General features: G+C 36.9%; 2 protein-coding genes across 2 annotated transcripts in view; one reads left to right on the forward strand and one right to left on the reverse strand.

The window, feature by feature from the left end:
• Positions 1 to 9,829: 9,829 nt before the first annotated feature.
• On the reverse strand, positions 9,830 to 17,866 carry LOC121374336 (splicing factor 3B subunit 5). Its single transcript, XM_041501404.1, has 2 exons — positions 17,711 to 17,866; positions 9,830 to 10,808 (listed from the first exon to the last, which is right to left on the reverse strand). Exon 2 carries the CDS (start codon positions 10,799 to 10,801, stop codon positions 10,544 to 10,546), a length of 258 nt encoding a protein of 85 aa, XP_041357338.1. The 5' UTR covers positions 10,802 to 10,808; positions 17,711 to 17,866; the 3' UTR covers positions 9,830 to 10,543.
• Positions 17,867 to 17,988: 122 nt separating this feature from the next.
• The window catches only part of LOC121374861 (regulator of chromosome condensation-like), a 76,569-nt gene continuing 72,499 nt past the window's right edge, over positions 17,989 to 22,058 (forward strand). Inside the window, exon 1 of the mRNA XM_041501968.1 lies at positions 17,989 to 18,122. The gene's annotated coding sequence lies outside the window, so the exon portion shown is untranslated. The remainder of the gene's footprint in view (positions 18,123 to 22,058) is intronic.

The following is a 22,058-nucleotide window of genomic DNA, read 5'->3' on the forward strand; positions in this document are numbered from 1 at the left end:
TTATAAAAACAGCAGTGTACATATTCCACTTAAGCTAACAGAAGAAGAAAAGACTTGGCTAATAACTCCTTCAGCTGTTGAGCAGTTGCCTTCATGCAACCACCCTGAAGCTGATACAAGGTTGATTCTTGAAGCTTCCAAGTCGGTAAATCCAGTCATTGTTGTAGCAACAGACACAGATATTTTGATTCTTCTCTGCTATGCGTATTCATGCAGCAAGCCTGACAATATCTAGATGATGAAAATTGACCACCAACGGTATGTTAACATATCTACTATCCATAGCTATTATGAAGATGAGTTATGCCGGCTGTTGCCAGCCTATCACAGTATAACAGGTTGTGACACAACTTCCTTTCCATTTGGTATTGGAAAGGTAAAACCATTTAAAAGAATGATGAATCTGAAGAAGGGCTGTCTCCTGTCTACTTTGGGAACTTCCGATATTTCTGTGAATGATCTCTCTTCAGCAAAACAGTTTTTGCAAACAATTATGTATGGTGGAAGGGAAGGTGAAACATTTGCTGGTACCCGTGTCAGAATGTATGAAAAACAAAAGATAAAATCCAGCAATACTCTTATTCCTGATGAGAGCAGTTGTGTACAGCATGTCAAAAGAAGTGATTTGCAAACTTTTATTTGGAGACAATGCTTGGAGCAGAACATCTACCAACCTGCTCTAGACGACCGAGGCTGGCAACAAACAGAATACAGCATCAGACCAATATGGTTTACTGGTCCTCAATTTCCTCCATCTTTGACTAAGGCCAGCAGACGACCAAAACAGAAACCGGATGGCGGATATGAAGCAGACAAAGAAGATGTTGCGCGAGACCTATCTGGACCTCGTCAGAAGAAGAGAAGACACGAAACTGTAAAGTCTCTTGATGATTCGATTGGTTAATTAGGTGAACATGAAGATGAACTACAAAACAGTGATAGCACTAACACAACTTCAAGTACCTCCAACATTGAGAATGATAGCCAATCAGAATGCTTAGATTCCGACTCTGACATTTATTTCTAGGGCTAAAATTGTGTTTGACTCTGTATCAAAGATTAATTCAAATTAGTAGATCTAGTTTAAAGTAAAACTTCATTAGAGTACATTCTTTGCATACAGCATATTGATCCTAGTTTGAATGCTAAAACCAAAACACTAACTATAAACAATCTTTATCTTTTTTCTGTCAACTAAATTGTAATAATGTACTACTGAATAAAGAATAAACGGTTGATATCTAAGTACATGTGTCTTTCAATTATTTAACTGCTAGTATGTCAATAGTGAACTATTTTTTTAGCTGTTAAACAGTTTAACAGCTGCAAATCGGCATTTAATATCTACAGTTTGCTTCCAACAATTTTAATATCTTCATAAATGACTTCCTTGACCCCGAAAAACCCTAAATACACACCAAATGTTCATTTGTAAGTAATCTCCAAGACGAGAAACTTTGTATTGTGGCCATTTTGGATTTTGGTGGCCATCTTGAATTTGGAGTCGAAATCCAGGTGGCCCCAAGGCTTATTTTGATTAGTATAACCATATGAACAGTAATCCACTTACAGAAGTTTGACCTAAAAAATACTTAGTTTGGTTCTGGGATGCACCAGTCTATATCTGGCCTGGATTGACACGAACCGTGATCTGTTGGATGATGTTCATTCCATGCTTAACCATAGCGGGTGAGTGTGCACCATCTCGAAACAATGGAAGTAGAGCGATAATTGCAGGAAGCTTGGGTACATACTACTGTAAGCTGGCAAAGTAGGCTGACCATGACATGTTCATGTTCACCAGATCATTTTGGTTTTCATTAGCCAAAGCTGTCCTCACTTTTTCAAACCAAAGCGTTTGCATTTGATCTTTATCCATGTCAGCAGATATTGGAGTTACTTGGTCATCAGTTACAGTTGGAAGATATTATCAGGGAGCGAGATCGGTGGCACATTAATATACGACTTTGGTAATGACTTGATAGTTTTCGACTTTGGTTGGGCTCCATTTTCAGGAATCTTCTAAGTACCCTAACAACACCAGGATTGTCATTTGTGATATGCTGTGTAATTGATAATGCTGTGCCGATGAAAGAATCATGACTTTAAGTGGATGACTGGTTGTGATCTATGTTATCGAGGTTTGAAATGGAACAAAGTGTGAAGTGCAAATACATAAATTGATGTGACAAATTATATAATGTTATGAGAATTTATTTTAATTTTTACCATTAAGATTTATATTATATTTCATATGTGTCCTGTTCAATTCCTTGACCTCAAAAACATGGATATAGACACCATGATCGTGGTAATCGGGGCACTTGCAGCCGTGTTATGGACAAAAACGGTATTTGTGGCAGCCATTTTGAATTTAAAAATTTTGGCTGGAAATTTTTGGAATCAGCATATTCAACTCCATTGACATTGTGGTGCACCAGTCGGAGACGTTCCATTGTTGTTCCTTGTCTTATTTATCTTCAAGTATGATGGCCAAAACTAGTTTTCAGAGGTGCGTTCAATATACGCCGTGTATAGTCCTGTAGCAGAGGCCGGAATTGTATATCTTTAGAACTACAACACTTAGAAATGTGATTTTGGTGTCAAAACTGATGTTTTTAGAGCCAGCAAGTCCGTTAAAACTGTTTGTTATACTGTCAGATAATTGGTTGTTAAGCAGTTACAATGGTTGACGAAAATGGCGGGTTTTTTAGCATGAAAATCTAATAATTTGTGTTGAAAGATACCTTTTATGTTAAATATTAAAGTTTGATGGTTTATAAATTTGGTTGGCATGTTTTGAAGAATACTAAAACACAATTTAACCTAAAATTGTAAATGTGCATCTGAAATGATAAATCAAGATGAGGTACATACAATATACCATTGATCAAATCGTTGCTTAATTAGTAAACATTGTTGTCATTATACATCTATAATGAATGAATGAATGAATGAACTGTTAACAAATCCACAACACAAAAAGCCCTGGGAGTAATATATAAATTGAGTACACAGTGCCATGTATACTACCGTCCTCGTATCCACATGTAGTGTCATTACTGTTGTGTGGGTTAAAGCTGTCTTCATTTTGGGTAGCTTATTTGATGAATTCCATCGTAACTTATAGGGTATTTGATAAATAATTCCCAAATTGTAGGAGAAAAAAAAAAAAAAAATGGTGCGGTCTATCACATATTAACAGGGGTAGTATTTATCTTTCTAAAGATGATAAAACCTTATGGTAACTTGATTCGTCTTGTCAAGAAGATATCTAGAACCTTATAAAGATGACAAAACCTTATGGGTAACTTGATTCGTCTTATCAAGATGATATCTAGAACCTTATAAAGACGAAAAAAACTTATGGTAACTTGATTCGTCTTGTCCAGAAGACATCTAGAACCTTATTGTGACTCAATGGACGATTACAAACCACGTCTTTTGACAGAGTGTACCAAGTTATAATAACTATCTCAACTTTGAAGGCTATGGTTTTCGTTTACAACCTTTTTACAGATTGCAACTGCATTAAACGAGAGGACAATTAAGGCATTTGGCCTGGTATGCATATTTAACGATATATAATGCACATTATTGCTCAATATCAACACGTATAATCGTATAGTTAATTAATAAAACGGTTAAATGTGACGGCTATTATATATAACGGGCGCAGCCATTTGGTACCATCTCAGTGAGTACGCCCTCTGGCGAGCTGGTGGTTACGTAATACTTAACGCGTCACGTCAGGAATGAGCCTTAGAACTAGAGAAACACAATCTACCTGGTTTTTGCGGGATGATAAATAGTCATACATTGCAATGTTCTGTAATAATACACGTATATCCAGTACTATATATATTATTATTCAATACAAAATAAAATACCATTGTCAAAGCGGCTACACAAGTCGAAACAATTAACAATGTTTTGCCCATGCATTAACCTACGTACTGAAATGATACACGGAGTGTTTTCTTAGTTGATTGGTCTATGCTGTTAGTTGCTTGTACCTGTAATTCCTGATTGGCAGGTGTGTATTTGATTGGTAACCAGACGAGCCAATTAATTGACGCTGTCTAGACACAAAAATACGGTAAATGGAAAGAAAGAAACAGGAAAAAAAGAAACAGGAAAGAAAGAAACAATTTTGGCTAGGAAAAAAAGAAACAGGAAAAAAGGAAACGGAAAGAAAGAAACAGTTTTATTTCATACTTTGTTGACAATTTTATCTCATATATGAATTTCTTTGTATAATTTAGGTCATAAGCACTTGGTAATGCGAATGTTGTGTCCGACTCCATGCAAAAACTCAGGAATAGACTTGGAACCATTGACACGGTCCTGGCACAAGGATTTGAGTCTCCTCTGGAGGCGAATCCGACCCTTGTTCTTGCGCTTCTTCGGGGGGTTGCCAACTGCATCCTGTTGAAGAATGGTGCGTACAGTGGATTTTTGATCCACCTTTCTGATTCTTGATGACCTCCATTGTAAAATTTTCATATATTTGTGCTATTTATTCTAATGATGGCACTAATGATTCTGAGGAATGGTGCTCCCTCACATCTTTTATATTGATATCATGGGTAATTAAGTTGGAAGCCATCTGGGAGGCCATATATGGGATAAGATAAAGAGATAGATCTGAGGACATAAAGAGAAGGGATTATCCTTTGAATGGGTCAATTAGAGAATGGCTTCTTAAAGGGCTTCTTAAAGACAATGATAATTGAGACATTTAAAGAACCCATTGGATAGGTCAAGGACTCAATGACAATTAAAACTCAAATGGGTAAGTTAATTGGGAAATATTATATATAAATAAATTTTAAAAAAAAAGGAATTTTAGTAAAAATGTAGTTTCTTTCTTTCTTTCCGTTTCTTTTTTTCCTGTTACTTTTTTTCCGTTTCTTTCTTTCCTGTTTCTTTTTTTTCCTGTTTCTTTCTTTCCTACAATCAAAAATACATACCGGTATTGTGGAATATTACCTGTCGCCCCTAAAATTGTAATGGACATGGTTTATTACTGTAAATAGTTCTGTAAAACTATTGATTAAGCAGACTTTTCCATCTAAAACCACAGAACTGACCAATTACTTAGTCCCAAAGAAAAAAAAATCATCACTTGGGTATCGTGGGTTGTCGTTTTTGCTCCAATGTAGCATATCAATAGGCCTAATAGTGTACATTTTTCCTTTGGATTATTAAACAGAGAAAAATACTATAACCCCATTTTGTTCCGTTAATGTAACTTGAAATATATTTAGTTAAATAGTTTATTATATTATTACGTCATTTATGCTGTTTTACAAGTCAGGTTGATCAAAGAGAAGCGCCTTGTCGAAAATTACTGCTTTTGTTTACACTGTACATACAGGAGATGGTCAGGAGCTGACGTCACTTCGCCCCAAGCTATCCCACCGGACGTCACAAAAACGAAACAAAATGGCTGCCCCCAGTTAGCAGGAATAATCATGGTTTTTTATTAACTCTAAAATTACGCGTTTTTCATTTGCTAAAGTGTCAGTATGTGTTGGTGGTCCGGGTATGCATCTTTCCAACACATAAGGCTCTTGTTTGAGTTGACCCTACCTTTAAGATCAGTTTTGAGAGAAATATCTCCTTCACTGTTTATACTGCTTAATTTTCTAGTGTAACTGATGGGACAAAAACATGTGACTGACGAGGTGCTATACTTATAAAAACCATATGCATATGGTGTGTTAATATTCAAGTATGCCTTTTTAAAAATGAACTGAACACGATATTTGTTTCAGAAAGTGGAATAATTATACATTTCATTTATATGCGTGATTTGCCAGTGAACTAAATATTAAAACATTGTGTAAATGCAACTTTACCATGGAATTGCCACTTGTTTAGGCACTGTGCAAGGTAACTGAGCAGAGTATGGATATAATCCTGGACAGTTCCATGTGATGGCCAGTTGATCACCCATAACACTGCACATGCATCCAGTATAATGCTGTCTGGGGGATGGGATGTCCTGTCAGATATTTCAACCCGTAACTTCTTCTTAAGAGTTGATTTGGACTTGGGTATCCTCATGTCACCATTGTTGTCAAAAATGGAGGCGAGTACAGGTGCCAGTTCGTACTTCAGAACACTCTCTAAATCAATATCCCTCACTTTGTGTTGACCTAAGACATCGGGATATATCAGTGTGGTATCATATACAGGCACTTGACCAAGTTTGATCTGCTTCCTTGATGCTGCCATGGTGATTACCTGCTTTGTCAGGGGCTTGTGAAAACTGCCAGGCTAACCCTCTTCATATTCTCTCATCTGTTGTTTCCCTATCACAACTGAGGTATCAGCATTTTACACTATCTGGAGCAATCTTACCAGTCACAATGTTGAGACCTTTCGGGTGACTGTCTGGTTGGAAAGGATCGATGCACACAGGTAGCTTTTCTAGTATGTGTTGTCTATCAGCCACATCAGCCTGTTTCCTACATGACATTTCTTCCTTGTGAGCTGTCACAGTAATCTGGTCATCACCTTCTCTCATTGCTGCTACATCATTGGTTAGCTGACTACAGATGTGAAGACCAAGAGCCCATCTTTTTAGAGTTGGTTTCAGCGTGATACCTATGATGCCACCAGGTCCATGACCGTACTGCATGAAAGTCGACTCTATGTACATATCATTAGCCTCCACCAAGAATATAATAGCATCAGTGAGATGGATATGCATATTTATTAACCTCCGGGTTGTTTAGGTCATTGCTTAAACTCAAGCTATATCCTGCAATGGAATAAATTCCATGTACTATTATTATTATTATTCACTGGTATTTTAAGATGTAAGATAAGATGAAAAATAAATCTTTCAGAAGTTTTGGAAAGTAGTTAAATCCTTTCATTTGCCATACTGAAGGTAATCTTCAAAATCATGATTATGATTTTGTTTTCGGGCATTTGTTTCATATATTTTTCGCAAATGTACCAATGAAACTTTTATTATAGACCCTATATAATCATATTATTGTGTTTCGAGCATATAAAAACCTGGAGTTTGCCTAAAAAATCAGCCTTCTATGTCTATTATTAGCACAGATATGGCAAAAACAAATATTTCGTGGTGGCCATTTTGAATTTAGGCTGTAGAAGAAATTGCTCAAGGGTGACAGCTTGTCACCCGGCTGCAATATGTTCAGCAAGGTCCAGTCTACCAGACACAATGATAAACCATTGTATATACCCTAAAAGATGCTTTTCTCTTCTGCCACTGGATTAGTAGGGTTTATCAAAACTGATGCATTACTTGATCCACAATTGCTGAACATCCTGGTGTGCTCATGTCTCGACATTAGACAACCTTGCACAGCAGCATGCAAATATAGTCACGGGATACGCCTTGCATAGATCCACCAACTGAAGTTATGTCAGTTGAGTTAAAGTTTATTTTGTTAAAGGGACACTCCCTAGTTGTTAATCATTACACCGTTGTTTTTCGCTATTAAACCCATTTTCTCACAAATAAAATTGCACTTTACTTACATTTTATTATTTAGAATATACATTTCCATTCACCTGATGTGGTTTTTTTGGTAATCCTGGTGTTTGTTAATACCACAAAATGCATTTTTCGTATTTCTTAAAAACGCATGCGCGTCTGAGAAAAAAAACGTTGAACAGACAAGGTCTAATCTATTTTTAGAGGGGATCTTCCCGTTTCAACGTCACAGACGTTGGTATACCACGTGCCCGTTATCATTTTGGTTCGGTCTGTTTTCTCGTGCACGGTTCGCGCAATCAACATCCGATTTGTTGTCGTTTGCTTGTCGTTCATTTGTGAGGTTTTTCTTCACAGTTCGTGAACATTTTCATTAACAATAAAGTTCAGACAAGTATCTCAATACAAAACGTTACAAATCCTTAAAACCAATAATGTTGCTAAGTCTTACGATATCTGGAGAGGGGATACAACCTTGGGGGGGGGGGGGGGGGGGGGGGGGGGCCACAAGCTATATTGTTACCTTTATTTAAATAGAGTAGGAAAAAAAAAATCTTACATTTTCGTCCTGGGGAGGGGAAATGCCTCCCCACCTCTGGTTCCTACAGACTGTACTACTACCACTACCACTACTACTACTACTACCAACAATAATAATAAACGGTGCATCAAATTGCTAATAACAATAGGTTAGCCCGGTTCCGAATAGCAAATATAGGCTAATTGCGGTTTATATATAAAATTTATCATTTCAAACATTGTAGTATAGTCAACATGGTCAGTGACGGACTATTATTGTCGTCTTATTCCGATTCAAGTATCATGTTTGCTGCAGCAGCCACTTGCTCAACAGAAGCACCCATGTTGGTAAAGTAACCTCCTGTTCCAAACTCATTCCTTTCGCTGTCCAGGACAGAAAAGTTGGAATATGCCCAGGAGAGGTGAAAGGAACGCACCCAAAGTCTGTGTGCACTCTGGGAAATTTGTCGTGACAGGCATTTCTATGCTTCGAGCGACATCTACCGGTGACATCAGAATACTAACTTTCAAAATGATTTCAAGTAACTGGGTCACGGGGATTCCCATGGTATTTATCGATATAAAACCTGCTTTTTCACTCTATTTTATAAAAACGTGATCAAAGTGTGTTACAGTTTTGTAGCTTAACCAAATTAGAATTAATTTTCGCGGGCTGAAACTAGGGCGTGGGACGAAACTAGGGCGTGGGCTGAAACTAGGGCGTGGGCTGAAACTAGGGCATGGGACTTTAAATAACACCACTCGAGCACACTGATTTATAAATTAAAAGTGTTCCAATAAAGTGCACAAATCACCGGTTTACTTTCTTTTAATTTCAAGAGTGAATACACCTTGTACATCAATGAGAGCCCAAACAAGTAAATGCTAAATTAGGTAGAGTATCATTAAATAGATATTTACTTGTCAGTTTAATATGAAAGACATAATGGACAGAAATAATTTTACCGCTCTAAACAGGTTTCTTGCAATTCCCCATTCATTAAACTTCCCCACCCCATTTTCTTTTCTCTTCTAAATCTATCTTATTTCTTGCCGATCTGGCAGCTCCTCCTATCCTACAACTTCTTTCACTGTCCACCTTCACATCCAGATCCTTGTGCTTCTAACCACGACAGGCGATTCTCTTATGGGCATCTGTGCCACACGCATGCCATTTTCCATCATATTTTTGCTGTGTGCTTAATCTGACCACTTTGGAAAGGTGGGTGCAAGGAACTACACAGAAACTGCACCCGTTGAGACGGGTAGGTGATGGTGTGGACAGATGAAGGTTGATACAGATTGAAATTGTGGGAGAAATTGGAAATTCATTAAATACTAGTGTTAATATTATTTGGTGATTAATGTTGACCACAAAAGGTTTGTTTGTTTTAAGGACAACACTGGAGCACATTGATTGATTAATCATCAGCTAGAAACATGCTACATTTTTCCTATACAGCAAGGGATCTTTTATATGCACTTTTTCACAGATAGGAAAGCACATACCAGAGTCTTTGACCAGTTGTGGTGCACTGGTTGGAACGAGAAAAACAAATCAGCTGAATGGATCCAAAGAGGTGGTTCGATCCTGCGACGCAAGTACCTTAAGAGAGCACTCAACTGACTGAACTAATGTTGAACACAACAATGCTAAAGGATCTGGAATTCATATTGCTTAGCAAACTTTGAGTAGAATACTATATAGGTTTGTCAGTATTCGTAACAGCATATTAAAATATTTTGATATTTGTGATTGCCGACTAGTAAAAACTGTCAATAGGCCTAATACCAGCTGACAAATTTTGGAATTACAAGGAAACAAACTTGAGGAAGGTAAAGTTTAATATTTATCAATGGTAATATATGCCATGATTTAAGAACGTTTCACGATTTTCTCAAATTCAAGCAGTTTTCACAAATTCAAGGGCTTTTCATTATAATCACTCACATTAAAACACTTTTCAAATCTGTATGAATCCTGCAATTTTATTGGACAAATTATACCAGGCACAGTACACAGAGAGATAGGAGTGTTAACAATAGTATTTCGTAATTTTCGAAGAGACCGAACAATCTTAGCATGTTAAGTGGGATGTGGGTATACAACAATGGCCAAGTTTGTGAGTCGCATAACTGTCGAACAGCCCCATTTTTCTTTCAAAGAGTACAACCTTTACACATGCTAACATTATTGTAAAACAAGTATTTTTTAAGATTATAACCATGAAATTACCGTGAAGGTCGAGCCCTAGCAGCTGTATTGGATTTTCCTAAATTATAGAGCACACAATTAATTTAACTGCAATGATGTCTACTGTGATCCACAAGATGGTATGAGCCTGGACAACTGAGAAATGTCGAATTTATTAACAAAATATTATACAAGTGGGCCGTCACTTAATTAGGCATATGCCTACCTGAGAGTTGTACAGTTTAAAAGACATGTCTGCTGGCGAATTAATAAACAGTGCCAGTCTTGTGGTCACTCAGGTCACAGGGTGCCAGAGTTCCGGTCAGAGTGGGCCAGATCACAGTGTCCTAATCTTCGGGCCGTTTTGGCGGAGGTCCACAGGGCTGCAACATCCGCTCCATGATGTTGAACTTCACTCGTGCTCTCGCTTCATTTTCTGCCAGTGCAAAGTAATTGAGTGTGTCGAAGTGGCCGAGGTACGATGCGTAGCTGTCTCGGTGCTGGTTGGTGAGCCACTCCCACTTGTTGGTGTCCGCGTGACCCGTCCCGATGTACTTCGACTGCAGGTGCTCTAACTGACTGTGAATATTGTACCTGTCTCCCATTGTTCACCTGAAAAACAAACCACATGAATATACTGGTCTCCCATTGTTCACATATCACAACCAAGTAACCTGATAGACTAATTATATAACTATACACAGGTCCCCATTGTTCACATATCACAACCAAGTAACCTGATAAAAACTAATTATATAACTATATATTGGTCCCCATTGTTCACATATCACAACTAAGTAACCTGATAAAAACTAATTATATAACTATACACTGGTCCCCATTGTTCACATATCACAACCAAGTAACCTGATAAAAACTAATTATATATCTATATATAAAAACTAATTATATAACTATATACTGGGTCTCCATTGTTCACATATCGGTGATATCACAACCAAGTAACCTGATAAAACTAATTATATAAAGTTCTATATACTGGTCCACCATTGTTCACATATCAGTGATATCACAAACAAGTAACCTGGTGAAAACTAATTATATAAAGTTCTATATACTGGTCCACCATTGTTCACATATCAGTGATATCACAAACAAGTAACCCGGTGAAAACTAATTATATAACTACATATACTGGTCCCCCATTATTCACATATCACAATCAAGTTTTTTGTTTTGAGATATTTTATTGATCAGAAAAAAAGTCAAAAGCTAGGATTGCACAGCAGGCAGAGCCTGTATAAGTGCTCTCCTAAACAAGCGAAACACTAAATTAACCATCGCTGGATTTTTGGCGCCACTCCCCTAGAGGCACCAGCGATTAAACTCTTACAACCCTTTGGCGTCACTCTTCAAGTGACGTCGGTTTGGGAAGTTATAATAACTTCCTAAACAACTAGTAGGCTGCCCAGATTGGACTGAACTGCAGTTGGACACGGTGGGGGGTGGGGGTGATGGGATGCCGGGAGTTAGGGCATTCTTTGGGGCTATATGCGTAGGCGGTTCGGCCTTAGGTTCCCCTCCCTCCCGACCCTCACCTGGTCACACCAATGTTTAAAATATGACTGGCAGCCCCTTTCCTCTTAACCTCCCATGGGCTTAACGAATATTGTTTAAGAATTATTATTAATTTTAGACCAGCCCATCTAAATTTGCGCCGAAAATATATTATATTAATAATTTATATAGGTTAGGAATGTTGATATTTTTCTTTAAGGGCGCAGCCAATCTATATAAAACATACTAACATAATGTCCAATGGCATAAAGTATTTAACATATTTAATATATAGTAATAAAAGGTAGCTAGATAGAATAGAAATGGGATAGTCAAGAACAATTATGATAGTGATGATCCTATTGTTGGAGCTAAAATAAGTTAGTTCAACTTGAATCTCTTACTTTCAGCTATATATTTATGCACTGCTTTAAAAATTAAATAGTTTTCTTCAATTGGTAGGTTTATTGAGCTGGATAATAGTAGATCAATGTCTAAGATATCACGGTAATTCCTTAAGGATGCAAATAAATCATATCTTTGTCTGATGAACAGAGGGCAGACATAAAAATAATGAAAATTATCTTCACAGTTCTCTCCACATGCACAGTTTGGTTTATCTGAAAGATGGCTTAAAAATAAATGATAGTTTAGGTTGCTAGCAGAGTTACGAAGCTGACAATGGATAACGTTACATTTACGATTTCCATAAAGATAGAGAGTAGATAAAGGATTGGGATTTCCCTTTTTTATTAATTTTGTTTATAGGTAAGCAGATATGGTTCTTTTGAGTTAAACTGTCAAGATCATTCCACAACTCCAAAATATTAGGAATAAAGCTGTTTTTATATAAATTAGTATGGCATGTTGGTGGAGTGAATGGACGTTGATTTCCGAGTGTGAAACAATTATTGGGATTAACATATGGTAATATTTCATCCAGAAGATACTGAAGTGTTTCGCCTTTAAGCATTAGAATTAATTTACTATTTTTGTGATGTTTATATAAAGGTTCCCAACCAAGTTCATGATATAGTTTGTCAGATGTTCCTTTCACAGACCTTCGTTTTTGAAAAACCCAGGAATGCTAAAAATCACATGCCTCAAAATGCTTATGGGGGGGGGGAATCACACTCCTCAAAATGCAGAGGGAAAAATCGCACCCCTCAAAATAATCAGAATTTGAGGCAAGAGACCGAGAGGAATTGCTCCCATGCATGAACATGATTAAGTTTGAGGAGTAATGCTTTTTAAATTAAATACCATAAGAGTTAATGTTTTGTGTTTCAAAATAAATATCCTAATTTAACTAATATGATGGTTGTTCTCAAAGATGAAGGAATGGGCCATTGCAGTCTTACACAAGAAAAAGAAACACCATGAACACACATTTATCGATTTCTTATGTATTATATGCATATATATTGGCTCAGTGTAAAGATAACCAACCAATCATGTTTCAATTTATAAAAAGTATTCTAGGAAGTTCATTGTAAACAGAATGGAAAGAGTTGTGGCGTTGTGCCTTGGATTCAATAAACAATTAAAATGGCAGAGTTAAAAACAATAATACAAGCGTGATTGGTTCAATTTAGGGGTGTGTTATTTCGCGCCCGTCAGATTGAGTTAACGGGGGTTCACGGGCGTGATAGCATTTGCGCCCATCAAAAACGAAGGTCTGCTTCCCTAAGTCCTGTAATGATACAGGCAGCCTCAAGTTGCACTGACTCAGTTGTACTGGATTCTTCTGCTGTACAATTATCCCAAATTATATTACCATAATTATATTACCATATTCCAAGATTGGTCTTATAAATGCAAAATACAATTCAGTTAGGGAATTTCTATTTAATTTATATTTTAACATACGTAGAATATTAAGTCGTTTGCAAGCTTTAGTATATATATATATCATTAATATGATCTGTCAATCTACCACTGGAGTTTAAAGTTAGCCCTAGATGTTTGTGGGAGGTTACATTATCAAGAGGAATTCCATTAAGATATAGCTTAGGAATATCAATATGTGGTTTTCTTGTGAATAACATTGATTTGGTTTTAGCTATACTAAATTCAACTCCCCAGCTAGTTGACCACTCATGTGTAGATTCTAAGTCTTCATTTAGCGTTTCGGCTGTAGAAGTATGGTCATTGAAAATGCAATAAAGAGAATAGTTTCATCAGCAAGTAACCTGATAAAAACTAATTATATGTAACTAGTCTATATACTGGTCACCATAAATATACATACCGTTATTGTGTAATAACCTGTCGCCCCTAAAATGATAATGGACATGGTTTATTACTGTAAATAGTTCTGTAAAACTAAGGATTAAGTAGACTTTCCCCATCTAAAAGCACAGAACTGACCAATTACGTAGTCCCAAAGAAAAGAAAATTATCATGTGGTTATCGTGGGTGGTCATTTTTGCTCCAACGTAGGATACCAATAGGCCTAAACTAATAGTGTAAATTTTTCTGTTGGATTATTTAACAGAGAAAAATACTATAAGCCCATTTCGTTCCGTTAATGCAACTTGAAATATATTTAGTTAAAAGTGGCAGTATCCGGAATATTTTTATTATTTAAGCATATAGAACAGAAAATCCAATTACCTTTGGTGCATATATGATGCCACACTCCGCATTGGTTTCACTACGCTGGCTTATCCAGGTCAAAAACAAAGCCAGTATATCGAAAGTGGGACACTTTTGACGGGCTCCTACCGATCTCGGTTTTCATTGGCTTATCACAAGTATAGAATTCCCCAATAAGAGATCACGTGAGATTTCGCAATTTTTTAACAAATTTAACTGTCTTGATTGAGGGGATGTCTCATATCTCCAAAACATATTTATATCCATACGCCTTTCCAGGAGTCGGTGGGTGGGGGATTTGCTTTAAATTTTGACAGTGGCCAGCTGTGGGCATATGCGTTACATGTAAGGGGGTGTTACTAATTACGTAATGCTCTAGGGGTAGAGGAAGAGGGTACTGTGTTCGATTTACGTAACATTTTTCAAGACTATATATTATTTTTATTCATTACTTATACCTAAAAAGGTGGGTTTTTTAAACGCGCGGTCAGTCTAGGATCGATCCCCATCAGCGGGTATATAAAAGACCATAGTATGTGATATCCTGTCTGTGGGATGGTACATATAAATGATCCCTTGCTAAAAAAAAATGTAGCAGGTTTCCAAGGCGCGTGTGCAGGGATTTCAGCGGGGTTGGAGTTATAGACTGTGTTGAGCGAAGTTAATATGGGGCCATGCTCCCCCAGAAAATACATTTTAAAAAATTTCAAGCTTGGGCAAGTAAGGGTTTCGACCTCCAATACCCTCTCCCTGCACATGCACCCGATTCCTCTCTAAGATTATATGTCAAAATTAGCAACAGCAGATGGAAGGAAGGAAGGATAGGATATGTTTTATTTAACGACGTGCTCAACACATTTTATTTATGGTTGTATGGGGTCGGATGATTATTAAATCAATATGCTTTAACTTTGATGTCGTTAAACACCTCCCCCCTAACTTTACCCTTTGCAAACGAAAGAATATTTATTTGAATTTGTTGATTTTAACACACAAAATTAAGAAATGAAAACGTTGATTGTCTACTTTAGTATATTTTATTTTTAAATATAGACATGATTAATGTGTTACTAGCCCAGTGTACAAACACTACTAACACTTTATAAAATATCAATTCTGAAATAGGAAGGTACGACTGTCGATAATACGTTATCAAGATCAAACCGGTTTTAACGAAAGACTCTAGTACCGTATCCTCAACTGAACGTTCTTCGTACAGCGCAAGATTTCTCTTTTAATTTTTTGAGACGAACCCTACAATTTGAAATCGGCAAACGCACGTGTTAACTGAAACTGACAACAGGCTGTCGTTTGTGCTTTGCCGAGCTATGGCCACACAGGCAATGAATACAGGCGTACACTTTTGACGATATCCGTTCATACCGAACACACATGACTTTTTTAAAAGTGCATTTGAGCTTGTATTTCACATTTGTACATGATGTTATAATATGGTATGGCCATGAGAATGAAAGTTATAGATTTGCGTCCACTGCCCGCATGCCGTGAAAGGTACCGTTGAAAATTTTCATTATTTGCACAAAAAAGGCACTTAATGATCATCACACAAATTCAAGTTCCAAATCGTTAATAGTGGTAATGTCTATGAGGTCCTTCGCGCCAAAACTGCCATCTCCGTCATAAATTCTGAAGTGTAGCCCAGTAGAGCATTGAATCCTCAAGCAGGAAGGATTATATTCCAAACATTGACGAAAATTGCCGAGCTCTTAATGTGTCAACCTCATTTGGACTTGAATCTACTATGGAAATAATAGATCAATAAAAATAATGAATAATGAAAAAAAGCCTCATGTGTTTTTAATATTGTTCGGATGCAAATCTATAACTTTCATTCTCTTGGCCTAACCAGAGAATGTAACTTTATTAGTAGTATAGACCGAGTACTCGGACTGTAACAGAGCTAGACAGACATTTGGACACAAATACGCTCTCATTACAGTCAGAGACCAAGCTATGTATTTTTTTGGCAATTCCCGACAACCAAAAAGTTGGCAAAGATTTCCGCTCTAATATCACAACAATCCTATGTTTGACGTTAAATAGTTTTACATCGATAATTTTCGAGTTCATTGATTAAAAAAAATCCACATATTAATCACTAATACACACACTACAGAAAGAAACCCGACAGCACCCACATTCAGCTAAGCTTCGGCAAACTCCGGACAGCAGAATTCTAAGTTCGCCGACCTATATCGTGACATTGCATCACATGATCGCCCACTCAGCCATTCTGTCTACTAGGCAAAATCGCCCAGTGGGCGATCACGTGATCTACATCACGAAATAGGTCACCGAGCTTTGTAATTCTTGCGACGGAGTGTCACGAAGCGTAGCTGAATGTGGATGCTGTTGGATTTCTTTCTGTACTATGTGTACTAGTGATTAATATGTGGGGTTTTTTAAATCAGTTAACTCGAAAATGATCGATGTAAAGGTATTTAACGTCAAACATAGGATTGTTGTGGTATTAGAGCGGAAATCTTTGCCAACTTTTTGGTTGTCGGCAATTGCCAAAAAAATACATAGCTTGGTCTCTGACTGTAATGAGAGCGTGTTTATGTCCAAATGTCCGTCTAGCTCTCTTACAGTCAGAGTACTCGGGATAATAGTAGTACTATTGTCCGAACCAAATTGTTAACAACTACGAAAAATTACTCTCCTACCTTTAATTGCCATTAGATTTCCTCCAAAGTTTGTCCAGACACAAATCTTGAAAAAACCCATTACAATGACACATATTCCACATACCAGATGATAACCATGTCACCTATATCGACTTCGCTGAGAGCCCATAGGGAAAAAAGCATGTAATTTTGTATCAGCTGCCATTTTGACTTTTTATGGAATATTCTTCAAAAGGGGTGAAAGGATAGGACTTAATCTAACAACGTCATAACATGTTATGATATAAAAGCAAACGTGATGACGTCATATTTTTTATTTTAATTATTATTATTATTTTAATGATACCACTAAAGATCATCGATTTCATAGTAATTGTGTCACATACTTTGGAGGCTTTCACCCCTCTTGAAGAGTATTCCATAAACAAGCAACATGGCAGACGGCAGAAAACTGCATGTATTTTTCCCTATGCAATCTCAGCAAAGACAATATCGGCGACATCGTTGCAGTCTCGTGTGTGGAATCTGTATATTTGTAGTGGGTTTTTTGCGATTTGTGTCTGGACAAACTTTGGAGGAAATCTAACAGCAATTAAAGGTAGGAGAGTAATTGTTTGTAGTTGTTAACAATTTGGTTCGGACAATAGTAGAGATAACCACTCAACAGGGTGAGAGTATATAATTATATATATGACTTGGGTACGAAGTGACTATGATTCTTTAACATAATAATAATATTACCGTACGTACCGTAGACAATGACTGACTTTTACAGACTAACTTGCACCCCTTAAACTATATGGATTTAAAAATATGAATACAATTTAATTCGCTTGTTACATGATTTTTTAAAGCTAACACAGTCAGTGTTTAGACTGTGTTTTCTATAATTAATGACATTAACATTATGTCCTTTAATGTTTAATAGTGACAGCACGGGAGTCAGTCTACAAAGTGTGCAGAACTGGTTTTATTGGCGAAGATACGCCATAGTATATAAACGTTTCGTTTTGAAAAGTAAGGAGTAAGTGACAGTCTAGCTTGGCGCCATTCGTAAACCACGTTTGTTGCAGTATTATTTCGACAAAGTCACAAAACAAAATTTAGTACTTCTTTTTAAGGTAGCTTCGATCACTAAAAGATAATACTTGTTATAATATAGGTAAGTTTGATTGCTGAACCAAAACAACAAATTGTAAAAATAAGACAGTGGAGGAGCTTGGAAGAAGATAAAGCCCCAGTATTCGACCACTTCTAAGTTCAATAAGAAAGAAAGGATCATAACATTTTCATTTTATTGGTATTTCACTGGCGTAGGAAGCGGGGAGGGGACATGTTCCACCCACTTTTCAGATATTTTGCTTTATAATAGTGTAAAAGTGTATAAATATAAAAGCCCCCCCCCCCCCCTTTTTGCCACCTAGCTAGTTCATCAAGATTAACTTTGGCTACTTGAGAAGTTTTTATGTCAAAAATGAACATATTATTCTTTATTAGTCGTTATCTAATCATGAGAACAGATTATATATGTCAAATTACACATCTATGTTCGAGCAGCTAACTGTCCGACCACCCATTGTCTGTTAATGGGCTGCCTAATGACGTCACCAGCTGGTATAGGCTTATTCTTACTACAAATGTGACAATTTCCTATTTAAAATCAACCAGCAAACAGTTTAATTAGAATAGGAATAACCCTACTGTGTTTTCCGATTTGCTAACGCGTCGCCAATAAAACTAACTAAAACCACCGGTATACGTCCGCAAATCGGAAAACACAGTAGGGTTATCCCCTAAATAACGTTAGAAAATTTATTGCATGAAGTTAGACATCAAAGGAGCTCGGGCTTCATGTCTGAATGCTCGTAGTGTATTGTTTGTACTGCGATTAGCGTTGTGCACCCTCCTCTAATTACTCCAAGGCCTATAGGCTATACGATCCCTGGTTTGTTTCGTCAGCATGCAGTTTACCGCGATATGACGTCACGACCATTCCCTATAAAATCCTGCACAGGCAAGCGCATTGCGTCCTGATCGTTTATACCGACGTAATATTTAATCATGGCAGGGAAGAAAGATTTGTCCGCTTTCGGATTTATCCGTAGGCCTACATGTACCAACGATAACGCTTCAAGGCCCCTCCCTAATACCGGCACTAAACGACCTTCGTCAGAAGACCCCACAGTCAGGAAACATCGGACAACATTTTCAGATGCCTACCGTAAGAAGTACCCCTGGATAGATTATAAAGGCCGTGATGAAGGTATACATGTAGCCTAGGCCCTATTTAAAATATTTTTATTTCGAATTCGATACCAAACGTAATTTATTGATTTTATAACATAGATATTAATCGCCGATTTAACCGATTTCTGTGATGGTTCTAGCCTTCGTGTGAAATTTGACGTAGGTCTAGTTTAATAAAGCCCAGCCCACAAAGTACCACGTGCAGCATGAGCATTTGGGCGCGTGGCCACTGACCTGCCGACCTTTCTCACTGTATCCAATCTGATGCGGTTGTCAATGGAGGCGGGGCCACACTGAATTTAAAAATTAGTTCCGTATAATGGTGAATTGTGGGCATGTACATAAAAAATGACATTCATCCTCATTTCTTTTATTTTGACATCGGCCGATAGATGCACTTTCATCACGGAAACACTGGCGGGCATGGCGGATGGTTGAACCGCTGCTAAAATTAACGTTATAAGCCAGAGGTCAGGTTATCTTTTACCAAAGTAAGCTCCGCTTGGATATTTTGTTGATAAATTAACTGAGTCGCACTCAAATGCCATTCATCATTGGGTTTTCTTGATTGATGTTTAGATTTTTAAAGCCTCCAGAACTATTATCAAAATCATAGCAATCGGTAATTAACAAGTTTCATTAGTGTCACTGTGCTCAACAATTGTTAATTACCCCCTGCTAAGGTTTATTTGCATTAGGTTGCTGGCTGGCCGATCTCGCCGGACAGGCCATTGTATACTAAAATGATAGTAAAAAAATAAGTTTTCATCTGAAATTTCGACGCACCAGATAATAACATGCATTTGAGATGTTTATTCTTGAAAAAAAAGTGTTTTCCGCAAAATACGGTAGCGGGTGGCATGGACTGTGCAGCGTTGGAACAGGCCGTGTGCATTGTATCATTTTATTAAATGATTCATCCCCTACCCTACGTTGTTTGAAACAATTTATAGGCCTTAGTACCTAGCGTCTAGAAAATAAACAATCTATGCAGAAGAAATACACATTTTTGGCGCCAAAGTTTTATGAATGAAGAATGACCACGTGGCTTTCTGCGCCATGCAGATTCCTGTTGCGGTTAGGCCCTACTACTTAGCGTGACCGGTGCCGGTGCGGCAGATCATGAGATAGATTATTGTTAACTTTATTTAAATCAACTATTAAATGCCAGAAAAAAAGCACCTTTTGTGACTTAAGATTTTCAAAATTTTCCGGTGCGAGAGGGGGCGAACCCCTCTCGAGCGAACCCCCCCCCCCCCATGTGGACTTCGTCCACTCATTTGTGAGGCCTCACTTGTCCGCCAACCTGGTCGCATAAAAGTTGGAGAACACTGCAATCCGAATCATAATTTTTATTTCATTTCTATTAATTAATGTTATTTTATTTTTTTTATTAACTTTAATTTCATTTATTTTATTTTATTTTATTAACTTTAATTTATTTTTACTTTTAAGTTATTTTATTAACTTTAATTTATTTTTAGTTTTATGGTTTTTGTTTTATTCATTATGGAACGAGAAATGACTTCACCGATCCTTTTCCACATACAAGATTGTTCAGTTTCATTTTCCTCCCATAATGCACCGCGCGTTTTAAACACAAGTCATACAGTCGGTCGTTTTTCCTTTAATTCAAAGTGAAGATCGTTTCAAAGTAAGTATTTCTTAGTGTCCATATCAGGGGTGGGGAAAAGCCCTTTTTTCCCGGTCTGGGACCGATTCTTGATCTCTGAGACCAAAATTATTTTTGAAAAACGCACGTTTGCCGGTCCCACTTTTGTCATTCTTGTCGGTCCGAAGCACCTGTCCATTTCTATTATTGGAACAAATTCCTATCGGTCAAGTGGTCCAGCCAGCCCAGATATCGGTATCTCGTGCATGATTTAAAATAATAAATAAATAGTGGTCAATATGGCTGGTGTTTCAGACGTTTATGATTTTAAAGTCTGCCTAAGTATATTGCCAGTCACTGAAGTCGGACCTACAGTAGTGTCAATCGACTGCCACTAGGCTAGACATTTATCAAAGTCGCAGAGCCGGTCAAGAGATTAAACAGACATTAACGATAGCACCATTCTTGGTTTAGAAAGCCATCAAGGTATTACACTCCAATTAAAACAAAGGACCCAGAATTTGCAACTGGTTACAATCAACACCTGTCAACACCAGACCTGTCAACCTTTAGTCAAGAGAAAGCAGGAGGTGTGTGTTGAAAAAGCAGGAGATTTTGTCAAAAAGCAGGAGATTTTTTTAATTCACACAATTTAACCCAAAATCGCAAGATTTAAAAAAAACATTATTACAATAAGTTATATGAATACTATATAATGTCATATATACTTCTTAACCTTAGATCTTGGCATTAAAAAAAAAATAAAAAAAATAAAAACTTTTTTTTTTTTTTTAAAGTTTAAATATTATTATGATTTAATACATATTTAAAAAAATTATAATATTTTATCCAAAAATGTTAAGAACATGAACAAGAAATAAAAATTTTAATTAGTACATATACGGTATTACACTTACAGCCTTACAGTTAAGGTTGCGTTACATTATTTGTGGTTAGTGTACCTAAGTACCAAAGACAAATTTATATAAATCTTATAAATTAATATTCAGTTGTTACTATAATGAGGAACGGTGGCGTGGTACTTATTTAAAATCATTATAATGATGCAATAAACATTGTATTTTCATTAATCATAAGTAAAACCTCATTACGGACATCGCGTGAAATATACCGGAATTATACCCATTTCCGTGAGTAACTTTATGTCAATGTCAGACACAACATTTTTTAATTGTACAAAAATAATTTCTTGAAGAGTACCCGTATTATCGGCGTATA

This window comes from Gigantopelta aegis, chromosome 6, assembly GCF_016097555.1.
Source record: "Gigantopelta aegis isolate Gae_Host chromosome 6, Gae_host_genome, whole genome shotgun sequence".
Taxonomy (NCBI): domain Eukaryota; kingdom Metazoa; phylum Mollusca; class Gastropoda; order Neomphalida; family Peltospiridae; genus Gigantopelta; species Gigantopelta aegis.